At 43.7% G+C, this 17,671-nt stretch overlaps 1 protein-coding gene across 1 annotated transcript in view; it reads right to left on the bottom strand.

Annotated features, from left to right (window-relative positions):
- The window catches only part of ABCA13 (ATP binding cassette subfamily A member 13), a gene marked incomplete at both ends in the record, with an annotated part of 307,539 nt that extends 290,087 nt beyond the window's left edge, over positions 1-17,452 (bottom strand). Inside the window, 2 exon segments of the mRNA XM_082846245.1 lie at positions 3,971-4,064; positions 17,306-17,452. Of these exon segments, the coding sequence (XP_082702371.1) occupies positions 3,971-4,064; positions 17,306-17,452 (241 nt within the window).
- Between the last annotated feature and the right edge of the window lie 219 nt (positions 17,453-17,671).

The raw sequence follows: 17,671 nt of genomic DNA, 5'->3' as shown, positions 1-17,671 counted from the left end.
AAATATGACACAAATGAACTTAGTTATGAAACAGAAACAGACTCACAGACATAGAGAACAGACTTGTGGTTGCCAAGCTTGTGGGGGGGATTGGGATAGATTGCGAGTTTGGGCTCAGCAGATGCAAACTATTACATATAGGATGGATAAACAACAAGGTCCTACTGTACAGCACAAGCAACCATATTCAATATCCTGGGATAAACCATAATGGAAAAGAACAAGAAAAAAAACAATGTCTCTATGTGTATAACTGAGTCACTTTGCTGTACAGCAGAGATTCACACACATTGTAAATCAACTACACTTCAGTAAAAAAATAAAATAAAATAAAAATAAGCCACTTTCCTCCATAAAATGCTGGTCACATGGGCCCCCCACTCCCCCTTCACATCACCATATGGACAGAAGAGTCGGGGTGCTGATGAGTGCAGACAGCTCAACCAGCACTAACCCAGTATGCTGTAGCTCGTAAAACCCTGGTGAAAGGCTTTCCCCTCCATTCTGGTTTGGTCTGGGCGATAATCTTACTCTCTGGGACTTGGGAACCCGCTAGGCCCAGCATTCAGCTCAGTGCTTTGCCCATGACAGTCAGTAAATGTTTGATGAATGAAGGAAAGACAAATGAGTAGGCTTCTCAGCTGAAGGGGCAGGGGAGTTCTCAACTCAGGACCCGGCCCTGTCCTAGCACTGGAGACCACGAAGGGATGGGGTCACATTCCAGCTAGTAACTGTGATTTCTGTTCCCGTCTCCCTCGGGGACACGCAGGAATGGTGCTCACCTAAACGGGGTGTACAGTAACACCGGCCACCCCAGGACAGCAGGCGTGCGAGAGACGGGCGTGGATGTTCGCCGGTCATCTCCTCTGGGCCACACCCTGTGCTGGGCACAGGCTTGGGACCGGCTTTCTCACTGAGTCCTCGGTGCAGCCCTGAAGGCAGGTAAAATCAGCTGCCTTTATGGAAAAGAGACTCACAGGGCTAGACCCCTCGCCTGGGCTCACACATCAGGGTGCGGCAGATGGGGCTTCAAAGTGTGGACCTCAGTGATTTGGGCTCAGGACCCCTCTGAGACTGAGACGAAGTCTTCTCTTCCCTGCACACGCTCATCTGCGTCAGCCTCTAAAAAACATCTCCGATGTTCCCAAGGCCACTTCGTCGGGACTGTACTCCTGACAAAAAGTAAGAGCTTGGGTAAATGCTTCAGGACGGGCGTCATCCTTTAGCATAAGGAACATCCTAGGCTGCTGGTCCCACGAGCCGGGGCTGCCCTGTAACACACGGCGCTGTAGACTTGATGCTCTGTTATCAGTGATGAAATCACTCAAGATCTTCATCAGCCGCTGCTGACCGGGGTCTGGCCCTCAGTCCTTGACGGCACGTCATCCACCTGTGACACCGACGTTCCCGCCTGCTGTCTTGCCCCCAGCAGCGGTCCCGCCTTACTTCTCCTGCACGTTGTTGCCTGACCTCGGGGCCCATGCAAGGCCCTTCTGTTTGTTGTCTCTTTTCACTTTCCCCTTTGCCTCCCCACTTCCTGCCCAGCCCTTGATGCAAGCCACACCCAGTGCATTTGCTACAGGTCCTCAAATATGCCTGCACACAACCTTGTGAAAGGAGCTTTGTACCCTTGCATTTTTAAAGTATATAAATGACACGCTATTTTTTTAAAAAGACTTTTCCAAAATACCCCTGTCCACTTTTAGAATGCATATTTAGATCAAGACTGACAGTTGAGGACTTCCCTGGCGGTCCAGTGGTTAAGACTCCATGCTTCCATTGCAGGGAGTGTGGGTTAGATCCCTGGTCAGGGAACTATGATCTCACAAGCTGCCCGGCGCGACCAAAAAAAAAAAAAAGGCTGACAGTTGATATAACTGAGAAGGAATTATTTATTCAGGCCTTACAGTTTCTCACTGCAAATTCCACATCACTCTTCATGTCACTGCAGCCTGCCTTCCTTGTCCCCACCCACCGAGCCGCCCTGGGCAATGGCACCAATGCCCCCGACAGGACATGTCAGCCCTCCCCCTGCCCACGTGGCAACAACACCTGTGACTGCTCACCGTGGCCGCCCTGAGTGCTCCCCACGTGGCTCCACAGCCTCCTCCTGTCCCTCTGGCCTGCCCCCCTTGTGCCCCTCACGAGGCCTGGTCCCAGGAGCTTCTCCCCTTCGGGGGTCCTCCCGGCCACACGGAGCACAGCCCCCGAGCCCCTCCTGTGTGTCCTCAGTTCAGAAGGGTGCCCCTCCACCCAGGTGTCCCAGCAGGAGGCCCCCTCTCCTCACAAGCCCCAGCCCACTGTGGTCCCCGCTTCGCCTCTACGGAGCCTGTCCTCTTCCTCCTGCTCAAGCCAGGCCTGGTGACGCAGTGCCCCATGACTCACCTTGTGTTCCCCGGTGCCCAGCCCCCCATCTCAAGTGCACCTCTGCCTGCACCTAGAGCGCTGCCCCACGTACTCCTCCCAGGAGGAGCTTCCTGAAACCATTCGGTGGCTGCTCGTGCCCTTTGGGAAGTCACCATCCTAAACACCCTTCAAAGCCTTTACTGATCTGAACCTGCTTGTTCCTCCAGTCACACTCTGCTCCTTAGTCACACTGAACTCCTTTTAGTTCCAATCTTCCCCACGCTGTCTGCCCTGCCCAGATCCTGCCTCCCTTGAACTCTTTTATCTGAAAAAGTTTCACATTTGCTAACTCCTCAGAAGCCTTTCCCTAGAATGGAGTGGCCACCTCTCCTCTGTGCTCACATGCACCCTCTACAGAGTCCCATCAGGCCATTGTCCCACTGATCATAATAGTCTAGCCCCACAGTAAGTCCTGGAAGGGCAGGGAAAATACCTTGTCCACAACTTCATCCTCAGCAAGGCCTGGGACACGAAGGCACTCAAAACATTATTTGCCAAATGAATAAATACATTAATTCACTATTGTGAATGGTGACATACTGTTTTAGATAAAAGCCATCCCTTAGTAATTTTTATTCATGTAACATTTTTAGAATTAACCACATCATCCATATTTCAAGTGGGCGTAAGTCTCATAGAAACAAAATAGGCAATCATTTCTCAAGGAGTGATGCTGTTGAGGTTTCAAACCAGATAAACAAAATGGTCTTGCTGATAAAGCTCCTGGAGCAGAGAAAGTTATTAATAATGGTTTCTCAATGCATCACTACTATCATTGTTATCACCATCATCACCATCATCACCAGCATCACCATCATCACCATCATTGTCATCATTATCGTCATCATCCCATCATCACCATCATCATCATCATCCCATCATCACCATCATCACTATCACTGTCATCACCATCATCACCACCATCAGCATCATTACTATCATTGTCATCATTATCGTCATCATCCCATCATCACCATCACCATCATCATCATCATCATCATCATCATCCCATCACCACCATCACCATCATCACCATCATTGTCATCACTATCATCATCATCCCATCACCACTATCACCATCATCACCACCGTCATCACCATCATCACTATTGTCAACATCATCACAATCCTCACAGTCCTCACCATCCTCACCATCATCACCACCATCATCACCATCATTGCCATCCTCAATATCCCACCACCATCACCACTATCATGTTGAAAAACTGAAATGCATCTGCTCCCTTTTACCTCTTCCTCTATTCTTTCTATATTTATAATGACTTATATACCTATTCCCAAATTAAGGCAGTTTAGTTCAAGGAATAAATCTATCTGCTAGATAGAGCAAACATGTGTGAATATCATTCTTAAGAGAAAAAAATCTAAATTGATGCATACTGGTGCATACTCCAGAAACAGAGATTATGATATTACAACAGAACTCTATCCATTCATTTCACTCAGGATTCAGAATTTATAAAGGACAACAACAAAAAAAGAATGCTGCATTTTCTTCTTCTGATGTTTGTAATTCAAAAAGTGTCATAAAAGTAAAACTCACAATTGTCTCTATGTCTGGGAGGTTCTTGAAAACGAAGTACTATCAGAATCATAAACAGAATACACGGCCAGAAGAATTCACCCAGGAAGAGGACCTGGAAAGTTGTAAAAAAATAATTAGGGTTTGATAGAGTCGAAAAGCATTACAATATCTCCATCTCTTGAAGGAGGGTTTACAGGCCAGACCAGACTTCCTTTAAAGGAGGTCATTGTCATCCCTACCGTGTGTCCCTGAGAACAATCATTTGAGACGAGGCCCCACGGAGATGGCCCCAGTTCCCTTGTCACTGTATCCAGATCCACGACTGTCAGTTCCCGGTCCTTCTCCCACCAGATCTGGCTTCTGCTCCTTCCCTGTTTCTCCACATATTTATTTATTGCAGACTTTATGATATTAAAGACATTAAACAAACAACGTCGTCCATGTTTCTCACACTCCAACAAATTCACTAGTTTATTTTTCTAACTATTTTAACATTCCTGACTTTTCCATCCAAGTAGATATTTTCCCAAAGTTGGTGGTGGCAGCCACTTACCTTCATTTTATGAATATTTTCTAATGATGCCACACAAGGTTCATAACCATCATCTTACTGGTTATCTAACATTCTTACAAATGAATATATCATAATTCACATTTTTCTATCAATTCATTTTTGCGTATAAATAATTTTTCTTTAAATTACTTTCTTCAGACTGGAACAAACTCTGAAAAATCAGCTTATTGGAGTCAAATCTCTTGATACAGACTGCAAAAGAGCTACCCATAGGGATTGAAATAATTTGTATAACCCTGAATTTTCAAAGTCAAAAGAAAAGGCACTGCCATCTATACACAGAATTTAATTATTTGAGAAAGAAATACCTAAGGTATAGCCCAGTGAAAAATTAATTACTAGAAAATCCTCAATTATCACAAGATTATTTTTACTGTCATCATTCTACACTTGTTTTTTGGTGGACAATGTTCTTCTATTGGCTTCCACTCAGTTTACAAATACAAAAGTTTACAGCCAGACACAGAACAAGCAAGGCATTTAATACCACAGAAACAAAAACCTAAAAATCTGCAGGTTAGGTTAAGGACGCTGTCAACACTAAAAAGCATGTCTTGTTCTTTCAGACTCTTGAGTCATGATGCTTTGAACTAAAGTGAACTTCCTGTCACTTTACTGCCTTGGTCTTTGAGCTCCCAGGCCTATCCCCCTGTCCCAGCCCTTCCCGGTAAGGTCGAGCAAACGGACCTACGTGTGCCCAGGTGAGTGTTATGTGGTCTGAAACCATAAAGACAAAACCCAGATGGGAAAGAATGTTTCCATCCCTGGTGTAATTAAAGAAGAAAAGAAACCACCCTCTTGGAGACGGGTCATGAGGAAGTATTTCTTGTGCCAGAAAGTGCATCATTATGGAAAGTTCTCTGAGAAAGTGCTGCTATCCAATACCATCCACCCTGATAACAGAGAAAACGCCCACAAGAGGGCACCCTCTGGCTCAAAACGTAGCAATTAAACCAGACATAAGGGTCACAAACACACAGAAGACCATAAAACTTAAGTCACCTGTTCATTCCCTGTAACAAATGAGTCATTTCTTGGAGTACAGGTTGGGGTAGGGGGGAGTCCTTAATTAATTCTGGCTGGATATAAATGTGCAAAATAGAAAATATACCTCAGATTAAACAATAACTTGACACCATTAAGAAGAGTAAATATATAGTTAATTGGGATTTTTTTAAATTTTTTAATAAGAGCCATTTTTAAGACAAAAAAGTATAAGGAAAACAGAGCCAAGACTCACATAGCTACTTTTGATACTATAAATAAGTAAATATATGTATGGTTAGGAAATTCAAAAAGTACAGGAAGAATGCAACCACTCTCCCAAAAGATAAATTATTCGAACGGTTTTCTTAATTCATTGTTTAAAAGACATAAATAAATATAACAAGTGTTTTTGGAAATTATTTGTCATATCAGCACTTATAGATCAGCCTCATTGTTTTTGAAGACTATGTAATAATCTACTGTAGAATTTAAGTTACTTAACCCATCACCCAGTTATGGAATTTGCGAAGTTTTCTGTTTGGGGCCAGTGCTATCATGAGTTTCCAAACAACCGCGAAGTCCCCTCCTTCCTGCCAAGAGTCCCAGGAGGGAAGCTCCCCTGGGACACGGCAGAAGTGCCAGTCCTGCACCCCCAAATTCCACATCCCACAGCAATGGTTACGGATGCCCTTGCCTCGGTTCCCTCAGAACAGCTGAGACACCACTGCATTTTGGGGGCCCGTAACAATACATGCATACAAATACATAAATAGAGGAGCCCTGGGTAAAATGGCGTATTGAAATCTTCTCACAGACTTTTTCTTTTCCCAGACAAAACAAGAGGGAGGAAAAGGAAAAGAAATGAAGTCAGAGGAGACAGCTGTGGGGGGCGGTGGGGATCTCACAAGCCCACCCGGGTCAGTCCCAACTCGGCCCGAAATCTGCAGAGCAAGGGACTCTCCCCCATACACGCATCAGTGGAGTCAGGGGCCCTGAAGGACTCCTTTTCTCCTTCTTCTGACAGTGGAGGTAGAAAAATGGCTGCTGGAACATTCAAACTATGACACACAGAAAGTGAACAAGGAGCCTGACTCTGCTGGAGATACCCCCAGGGCTACACATAAAAACAGAAAAAGAATCCAAAGTTGGAGATTCACTTCCCTAACTGGATGGGTGAATGTGGTATAAAACCTTTTAACAAAATCTCAAAGGAGAGCATGGAGCCTGGCTAGGCTAATATGCCTGCATCTCATCCCCACCAGAATCCCAACCATCCCTCATGCTGGAGAAAACTGGCACATATAGGATGTGCTCAGACACTGCATCAGAGTTTGAAGGAGAAATCAAACTTGTCTCAGGATGACTGAAAAGAGAGTCAAGGACAAATACAACACCTGGGCTAAGTGGCCCAAGCATCAGTCACATGAAAACAAAGAGTGAAACAGCTATCTAAACATTCTGGAGGGAAGCAGACAAATAAAGCCAGCAAACGAAAGCCATGGCCATGGCTGGAAAAGAAACAACTCAGGTAAAATGAAGAATTTCTTTACAACTGTTTCATAAAGAAGAACAATTTAGTAAGAACAAACATTCAGAAAACAAGAACTGATAAAAAAATGATAAATAAATAAATGAAAAGAGAAGTTGCAGATCTAAGGGATAAAAATAACCAAAAAAAATCATAACTGTGGAACTCTAAATGATTTAGAAACCACAAAACAAAGATAACAACACTGATTTAAAAAATATAAAATAAAAAAAACAGTTTTAAAGGCAAAAATATTAACACAAAAAGCTAACAGAATCAGCTTTGAAAAACAAAAGACTCCACAGCATAAGGATAATTGCCATCCCTGAAGCAGAGAATCCAAAAAATGGAACAAAAAATATGCTCATAGACATAACACGGGAGAATTCCCCTAAAACAGAGAAAACGTTATTTCAAGACTGGAAGAGTACGCCGTATTTCTGAAAACTAGGCTGCAGCTGAACTAGAGCTATTGAACCTCCGAGATAAAGGAAATATACTACAAATAGCCACACAAGAGGAAATGCATCTACCTGGCCTCAAACATGTCCTCAAAATATTCAATGCTAGATAACAACGCATCAATAGTTACAGAGTTCTAAGAGAAAGGAAGTGTGATAAAAACACAATACCCAGCCAAAATGACCCTTAAATAAAACCAGCATACATACATTCTCAACCATAAAAGAACACAGATGGTTATTAACCATGAACCCTAAGGGGAAAAAGGCTTAGCAATGAAATCCAGCCGAAATGAAAATGGGACAAAACTAAAAATCCAATTAATATCACTCTGCTTCCGATACACTGACCAGCAACAATAGGGCAATGCCTGCTGGAAGAATAGAGTTTTGTTGCATTGCTGATCTTACAGAAATGAGAGAGTAAAAGAAATCTCCGAAGAGCTCGGAGGAGAGAATTGACAAAAGAAATTAATTAAAAAGAATAAAGAAGTCATGAGTTGAATCTTTAACTGCAAGGTTGAATTACAAAAGAGAGCGTACCCCTCAAGGGGGATGGAGAGAAAGCAGGTGAGGCATTTAAATAGCTAATGCTGAGAATTTTCCAGAACATATAAAGTGCACAAATTCCACTGATAAAAGAAATATAACATGTACCAGGAAACATAAATCCACATTAACAGCTTCAGCACAAGAGTCAAAGAGGAGATCCCAATTCAAGAAATAAGACACACTACCTCAAAGGAATAATTAGACTTATCAAAGACTCATTAACAGCGGGAAACCAGAAGACAATTAAATATCTTTAGATTACTTGGAGAAATTTGGTTGACCTAGAATTGTGTACCCAGAAAACTCATCTCTCAAAAATGAGGGTAAAAGAATATTTTCAGATAATCAGAAACCAAGTTATCCAACATAAGGACACAGACTGGAGGAAAGTAAAGAGACAAAAAATATATACTAGGTAAATAGTACACAAATTAACTACGGTAATATCAGACAAGAGACTTGAAGACACAGAGCACTATTACATACAGAGAGGATCACTACATAATAAAATAAGTGATGCAATAGGAAAATATCATAATTTTATGCATTTATATGCTTAATAAATGTAATCAAAATATATAAAGCAACAACTGATAGAACTACAGAAAGAAAATTCCAAAGTTACTTTCGTAGGAGAATTCAATCCTATCTCACCATCATTCTCATAATTTTCCGTAAGAAATTGTTTGTTTGTTTGGCCACACGGCATGCGGGATCCTAGTTCCCCAGCCAGAGATCAAACCTGTGCCCCCTGCAGTAGAAGCAGGGAGTCTTAACCACTGGACTGCCAGAGAAGTCCAGAAAATGTATTTTTAAAATAAAACACCATTACAGTTCTTTTTTTCTATCAACTATTCATTGTCATCCAAGAGTAAAGACATTGAAGACGCAGCAAGCTTATAAAGTACTATTTTCTAAAAGAAATAGAAGGAATTTTCATCTTTATTATCTTACTTTTGGTCATGCAAACACTTTGATGATATAAATCTTTATGTCTCCCATAAATCTGGTCAGAAATCACTTTTGATTTTGTTGCCTAAGTTAAACATTCTATAGTAGGATAAAGTACCGAGTACAAGTGGTCCGAAGCAAGATAAAAGACTACAATAAAAATGCTAGATCTTAAGAAAGAAACTGGTGTAGGCACTAAACGCTTTGTGCCTTGGTTTAGTATTAACATGATGTCTGTGTAAAATGACAAAAAGAACCAGTGTTGCATCACGTTACAGTTCTTGTCATTCTGTATTATCCCAGATTGCTAAATGTGTTCTTTCTGAGAAGACTGATTGAATAACTATATACATTTACTGTCCTATGTGACAGTTTTTTCATTGTTAGAGATTTCAGTAATTAAAGCGGGAAACAGAAGCTTAGGTTATTTTCCTTAACAAAACTATGCTCCTTGGACCCACATTATTATGATGGTTTCGTGTTCTTACACATCGGATGTCTTAAGCTGAGTGCAGTTTAGGGGATCCTCTGTAATTAAAGGAAGGTCCTTCTTTCCTTTAACACTGTGATCCAACCTGTGACAAATCTGTACTATATACTATGTAAATGGCTAATAAGTCAATTACAAGCCAACTGAATGTACCAACCTTAGTGCTGGTGCTGAAATCTCTTCAGAATAGTCATCATGATCTCAAAGTTTGTTTCATAAGTGTCAATCAAAACGGAAGATGAAACACTAATGCATGTTGAATTCTCATGCTTTAGGTGTATTTCCGTTTTTAGAGTTTTTCATTCTTTGCTATTTTTACCGTACTGTTTCATTTAAAGTTCCTACACGCTAACTTTGTTTGTGCAATTGAAATAAAATTGCAGTATATACAAAAATAAAATAGGATACCATTTATATTATCAATGAAAAGTTAAAGTAACTGGAGGTGGGGGGAATCTAACCAAAATATGTGCAATTATTTCATGAAGAAAATTATGAAACTTTATTAAAAGACACCAGAGAGAACCTAAATAAATGAATAAACATTGTTAATGCATAAGAAATAGCAATATCATAAAGATGTTAATTCTACCCAAATTGATCCATAGGTTCAATACAATTCCAATGGAATTCCAACAAGGTTTTGTTTGTTTTGTTTTGATTTTGCTGTTGTTGTCAACTTTAATGAGCTGACATTTTTTTAATGCGTAAAATTATTTGGGAAAACAAAGGGACTTCCCTGGTGGCCCAGTGGTTAAAACTCCGTGCTTCCAAGGCAGGGGGTGTAGGTTCGATCCCTGGCCGGGGAACTAAGATCCTACATGCCATGTGGCATGGCCAAAAATAATAATAATAATAAAATAATTTAAAAAAAAAAAAACAGAGGGAGAAGAGTAGAGAATGTGAGAAAAAAAAAGCAAAGAAAACAAAGACCAAAAAATGTCCAAGACAATTTTCAACAACAGATTAAAAGAATCTGTCCTCCTACACATCAAGACTTTATATAGAATGACAGTAAGTAAGACCACTTGCTATTACTTCAACAATATGGAAACTGACCTAGGGAACAGTGCATAGAGCCTAGGAACAGAGGTTTGTATACTTGGAAACTTGATGCAGGAAAAAAGGTGGTCAACGGACCAATAGGAGAAAAACTTGCTATTCAACAAATTGTGCCACATAATTGGTTATCCTCAGAGTGAGGGTACAGAACTCTTAACGTGGAGAAAAGAAATTTTTTAAATGTTTGCAAGAAAACATAGAGCATCTCCTTCAGTTTTGTTTGTCTTAAATAATACACACACACACACACACACACACACACAACCCATAGACCACAAAGGAAAACTAAGCCATGTTAAATTAAAATCTCTGATCCTCAGAGAAGCTATTTGAAAAGTGAGATTCACCACAGACTTGAAGAATCTATTTCAACATACACAACGACAAGATAGTATCCAGAATATATACACATGCCTACAAATCAATGAGGAGATAATCCAATAGAAAACAGTCAAAAAACAGGCGAAAAGAAGAGCAAATTATGGACCCTCAGAAATATACGCACAGATATTCGTCTCAGTAGGACTCAGGCAGACACAAATTATCCCCAGGAGATACCATTTTACGTCTTCCAGTTTGGGAAAAGTAAAAAGTATCGGTGAGGATACAGATGAACAGGATCTTAGAAGGCAGCCTGACAACATTGTTAAGCTGAAGATGTGCAGATTCTACGGCTCAGCAATTCAACAACTATGTAAGAGGTTGAACCATATTAGTTTACCTATATTAGACTAGCTTTAACCTATAAAAAAGGTTCCACCTAATAGTTACTTTTTGAGAAGGCATAAATAAGTGTGAACCAAAGGTGTGCTCAATCCTGCTGACAGTAGCATTATTTGTGGAAGTCATGCAAAAAAAAAAATAAAGAGGATGGATCAATAAATGCTGTGCACTAGAGCAATAAAACAAGTGACCTCATTCCTTCCTCGGGAGGAGTGTACCGGCAAGGTGCTGGGGAAACAGCAGTGAACACACACGGGGGAGGGGGTGTGAAGACCTGTGAAGTATTTCCCTGGAGCCCAGAGCCCCTGAAGGAGGTGCTGCTGGGGACGCAGCTGTAAAGAGGGCCAGGCCCTCCTCCCGCCTCTCGTTTGCATCCCCTGAGTGCTCACGAGCCCTTGCTCATCCATCACTTCATCCTCCCAACATCAGTGAGGTAGGGAACACTGTGCCCGTTTTACACACTGGGGAAGGAAGCTGCAGTCCAACGTAGAATTAGCCTGCTGCCCTTCTCCTTGGAAACAAAGGGCTTTGCAATAAGCGTGAAATTCTACTGCGTCTCTTTGGGGCGCTTGGGCCTCTGGATGCCAGCCGCTCAGAAGAGAAGACTTTCCCATAAGTATTACAAGGTCCTTGCCATAAAATACTGCAAGAGAAGCGGGTTCCAACAGAGCGAGAGCCAAAGCCCAAGGGCAGCCACCAGCTGAGCTGGTCCAAGTCCACCGCAGGTCAGAACTGGGGCTTCTGACTATCTCTCCCTCACAGTCCGAACTTCCCTCTCCAAGAGGACCTTTTCCAAACCTTTATGTTGGTTATGGAGTTAGTTTGGTACTGAGAGGAAGACATGAATAAACTCTCCCCTTCCTTAATTTTTTTGAGCTTTATACTGAAAAACAGTTGCTTTTCTTTCAACAAACATGCATTAAACATTCATTTAACACTTTGCTCTTTCCAGCACTGCTCGGGGGACTTCAGAGTGAGTCGTAACGCTGAATGAGAAATAAATTCTTCCCTCAAGGACTCGAAGGAAACAAGCAAACAATCACCCAAGTTAAAGGGAACACTGGTAGGAGATACACATTGGTACAACCTTTCTGGAAGTCGGTGAACTGTGTGTTTCAAAATAGTAGATGTAGGGCTTCCCTGGTGGCGCAGTGGTAGAGAGTCCGCCTGCCGATGCAGGGGACACGGGTTCATGCCCCGGTCCGGGAGGATCCCACATGCCGCGGAGCGGCTGGGCCCGTGAGCCATGCCCGCTGAGCTTGCGCGTCCGGAGCCTGTGCTCCGCAACAGGAGAGGTCGCAACAGTGAGAGGCCCGTGTACCGCAAAAAAAAAAAAAAAAAAAATAGTAGATGTGTAGACTTTTTGAAACAAAGATTCCAATTCAATGGATGTTTCTAAGGAGACAATTGGAAAATACGTACTCCCCCAAAAAAGTGATTTTGATATTGCTTCCTTCCACAGTTAAGTCCAATGATCATACAGAAGGCTACAGCCAAAAGGCTGACTGAGGTCACAGGAGAGGAGAAGGGCAAGGGGACCAGCGTCCAGGGACGGCATGCTCTGTGCATAGGGACACAGATGGCCCCAGATGACCGCAGGGCACACAAGAGAGGAGGGCTGAGACCACCCTCTCCCCCCAAGCACCTGCTCACACTGAACACAGTTCTGATCCAAATTCCAACTGGCCTTGTTTTTTAACTCAAAAATGATACTAAAATATAATTGGTGAGCAAATATGCTCCAAAAGCAGAGAAAATTCTGAATGAAAACGAAGAGCTATGAAAGATTATAATCCTACAAAATAGTAGAACATATTAAAGTATCGATGCTTTTTAAAAAAATGAAACTGGTGCAAAAATGCAGATCAATGAAATAGCATGGGAAGTCCAAAAATACTCTACTGAGTTTCAAAACACATGACAAAATAGCGTTTTTGATACAATGAAGCAAGGAAGAATTCACCCATGGTGTCAGGCCACCTGAATTCGGATCTTGTCACAAAGGTAAACTAAAGCCTTACACAGTGCTCAGAGTGCACTCTCCGTAGACAGAAGTCCAGAACAGTAAATTTAATAGTAGAAAAACTAGAAGAGAGGAGGAGAATATTGGTCAAAGCTATGGATGAATGAAGCATATAATTCCTGCCATTTTGGAATTACAAAAGATGTACTTCAAAGAGAAGGAGAGATGATAAGATATACAAATTTTATCTAAACAATAAAAATAAGGAAACACAGAAAAAGAACAAGTAGCTGTGGAAACACTGGTAATACATGTAGCAAGGTCTTAATAACCAAACAGCAAGAGAAAATGCCAAGCCTCTAATTATGAAATTGGAAGAGAATTTGATGTGCAGTTAATATAAGGGACGATACATATTTTTTAAAATGCTCCTTCTTACACTAAGCCCTCAAGATAGAATATTGAATACGCTTTACTATAAGCTACTTGCACAGGTACTAAACCTGCAAAAGCACAGACCACACACACCCTCACAGCTGGAGAACCACTGCAGGGCCAGAAGACAGAGCCTGGACACACCAGCAGGCATCACGGGGCTTGACATCCCTTCTGGAAAGAAGCCACCGACAGGTAGCACGAACCATCGAGATGGATGGTAATTGGAGCCCCCTTTGGCTTATGTTACTATTTCGGATTTATTCTAAGACCATTACTTTTAAGCAGGCTGGGAACCAGGCAGCCCCCACGAGAGGGGAGCTCAGTCCCGCCTGTATCTGGGGCTGACACGCCACACCAGCTGCGTGACTGACAAGAGTTCAAGGCTGTGCTGGAGATGGGTCCCTCTAGCAGCCCTTCGGAGAGACCACCAAACCATCCCCAGCCAGAAAGAGTTTCCTAACCCTTGCTGTTTGTAGCGTCTTGTCCTATTCAGCCACGCTAGTCTTCAACAAATATACCCAACACGTGTTTTTTCAAAGCTCTTCCCTGGAGGAACCTGGGAGAGAGCCCTGGGGCTCCAGGTAGCGTGGACCAGACCCAGGCGGTGAAATGGGACCGGGAAGCCCCACCAGGCAGGCTGTGGGGAGACCAGGCGAGCCCCGATCCTGGTCTAAAGAAGATGATGGTCTGACCCCGCTGGGCTTGGCAGCCGTGACCCAGGCGCAGGTGAGAGGGGACTGGCAGTGGAGAGACTCCATGCTCACAGGCCCACCCAGGTCCAGTGCAACTCTGCTTCCACTCTCAGTTTCAGTCTTTTACAGCAGCCCCTTGCCCCACACCCAGAGGTGGTTCTCTAAGTCCGAGACAAAGGTCAAGATGGGATGCGGGACCACGCCTCCGCTCCCCTTTGGTGGTGGAAGGGGTCTAGGGTATGCAGGTCAGACTCTGCCAGGAGCTACAGCTTCATACCAGCCCCTGCCGGTGGGCGCACCCCGGGGACCAGGGCGCACAGGCACCATGGAGGCCCTCGGGGGAGCGCTGGTGTGGCTGCAGCAAGCAATGGTCCCCAGTGGGTGGGAACCAGGGGGAGAGAAGGGTGCACACTGAGTGGAAAGCGCAGAGCTGACCGCAGACCGAGGCCCTGCAAAGCGGTCCTCGGAGCTCCTGGCTGGAAAACGTGCTGTTTGGTCTAGAAGCTTGCCCAGGAGACAGCCTCAGCCACAATACAACCTCATCAAACAAGCTTCGAGGTCCTCTGCCTCTCTCTCTGCAGTTATTGTTACTAGGAGGTTAGTTTGGTTTTCTTAGTCTTTCTTATACTTGAAAAACCAGGCCTATCTGGGCCAAAGAAAGCAACTATTAATAAATAAACCAGGGAAACAACAGGGTTCCCACCAAGTAAGAAGGATGCGGCTTGTTTTGTGATTTTTGGGTGTTTGATTTTTTTTTTTCATAGAAGCTACACAAACCCACCGTCCTAGAAACAACCTTCCAGACTAGCCTTCTGATAATCTTGTCATCTTCCCTCCAATATTCTGGTAGCAATTTCAGCAAAAGAGCAATGTAAAGGAGGTGGGTGTACCTAGAGTCTGTCATACAGAGGGGAGTATGTCAGAAAGAGAAAAACAAATACCGTATGCTAACACATATATAGGGAATCTTAAAAAAAAAAAAAAGGTTCTGATGAACCTAGGGGCAGGACAGGAATAAAGACGGAGATGTGATGAATTGGGAGATTGGGATTGATATATATACACTAATATGTATAAAATAGATAACTAATAAGAACCTGCTGTATAAAAAATATATAAAATTTTAAAATTAAAAAAGGCACAGGTGTGGAGAATGGACTTGAGGACATGGGGAGGAGGAAGGTAAGTTGGGATGAAGTGAGAGAGTGGCATGGACATATATACACTACCAAATGTAAAATAGATAGCTAGTGGGAAGCAGCTGCATAACACAGGGAGATCAGCTCAGTGCTCTGTGACCACCTAGAGGGGTGGGATAGGGAGGGTGGGAAGGAGATGCAAGATGGAGGGGATATAGGGATATATGTATACATATAGCCAATTCACTTTGTTATACAGCAGAAACTAACACAACACTGTAAAGCAATTATACTCCCATAAAGATGTTTAAAAAAAAAAGAAAAAAACCTCGGTGGCGCTGTGAGATAATAAGCATATATATCTGGCCTTTATCCTGGTTCAGAAACCCTTGGAATGTCTTTTGTTACAACTGCTATGGACTGAATGTCTGTGTCCCCCTGAAATTCATGTTCGGAAACCCTAACTCCCAACGTGATGGTGTTTGGAGGTGGGGCCTTCGGGAGGTGATGAAGGTTAAATGAGTTCATGAGGGTGGGGCCCCCATGATGAGATGAATGTCCTTACCGGAAGCAATCTGCAGGCTGGGTTGAGGGCCTTCACCTGGGACCTGAATCAGCTGGCACTTTGACCTTGGCCTTTCAGCCTCCCTCCCTGCGAGAAATGACTTCCTATCGTTTAAGCCCCTAGTCTATGGTATTTTGTTTTGGCAGTCCCCAGCCAACTGAATAATAACAAACCCCTTTCCACTGTATCTGACCCCTGGGGAGGGGAGGGGAGCAGATCTGGAGATCGGGTTCAATCCTGTGGTCAATGGTTTATTGGATCATGCCTAGATACTGAAAACTCAATTTAAACACTCTGAACGCCAGGCTTGAGGGAGCTTCCAGTTGGTGAAAATGTGGATGTACAGAGGGAAGCTCACACTGACCCCTGCGGACAGCAGCGCCTGCATCCGGGACCCTCCTGGACCTGGCCTACCTGTTGTGCTGCTCACTTACAGCCTTTACGATAAAATGGTAGTCGTAAGTATAACACTTTCCAGAGCTTTGTGAGCCATTCTAACAAACTATCAAACCTGAAAGGGTTATGGGAAGCCCCCAGTTTGAAGCGTGGGTAGCCTGGGGACCCTGCTTGCAGCTAGCGTCTAAAACACGAGCAGTATTGTCAAGTCAAGACCATGCCCTTCAACCTGTGGGATCTGACATAATTCTAGGTAGTTCACTGTCAGAATCGAATCAATCTGTAGGCCATCCACACACCCAGATTGTCAGAGAAGCACACTAGGGGGAAGGTTCCAGAACTTTCTCATCTTCCCAAACTGAAACTCTGTCCCCATTAAACACTAACTCCCCATCTCCCTCCCCAGACCCAGTAACCACCATCCTACTTTCTGTCTCTATGGACTTGACACTCTAGGGACCTTATGTAAGTGGAATCCTACAGCAGTTGTCCTTTTGTGATGGGCTTATTCCACACAGCAATGTTCTCGAGGTTCATCCGTGTTATAGCACGTGACAGAGTTTCCTCCCTTTTTAAGGCTGAATCATTCCCATTGTACGGATTGACACACTTTGTTTATCCAGTCATCTGTTGATGGACATTCGGGCCGTTTCCACATGTTGCCTGCTGTGAACACAGGTGTACAAACATGTGTTCAAGTCCCTGCTTTCAATTCTTTAGTGCAAGTGCCCAGACATGGAATTGCTGGATCACGTGGTGATTCTACGGAGAATTATTGGAGGAACTGCCGTACTGACTTTTTTAAACCATATGGCTTAGGGGAGTCACATACCCTCCGATCCTGGGGGAGCTGGAAAGCCCTTGGGCCCCCGACAAGCAGCCAGATGATGAACGTCTTCACTGACATCTGTGCATCCCTGACTCCTAGACCAGAGCCGGGCCCGGGGGTGCCGGTGGGAGGGGGACCGCTCCACTCCATGGCGTCAGGGGATCCGCAGAGGAGAGTAAAGCAAGGCCAGCAGCAACCACAGCAACGGAGGGAGAAGCTTGGAAGGCAGGCCAGCCAACATCTCAGGACCGATGGCGACAGAGGTCTCCCCGAGGCAGCGAGCATCCCAGGATCCCCTCGTTGCCTGTGCGAGCCTGATGGGAGGAGCACCACCGCGGTCGCGTGAGAGAAACCGACACCCACGGAGCC

This window comes from Leucopleurus acutus, assembly GCF_964270905.1.
Source record: "Leucopleurus acutus genome assembly, chromosome: 9".
Lineage (NCBI taxonomy): Eukaryota > Metazoa > Chordata > Mammalia > Artiodactyla > Delphinidae > Leucopleurus > Leucopleurus acutus.
The sequence above is the reverse complement of the archived record's forward strand: the minus strand, read 5'-3'. Positions and strand labels throughout refer to the sequence as shown.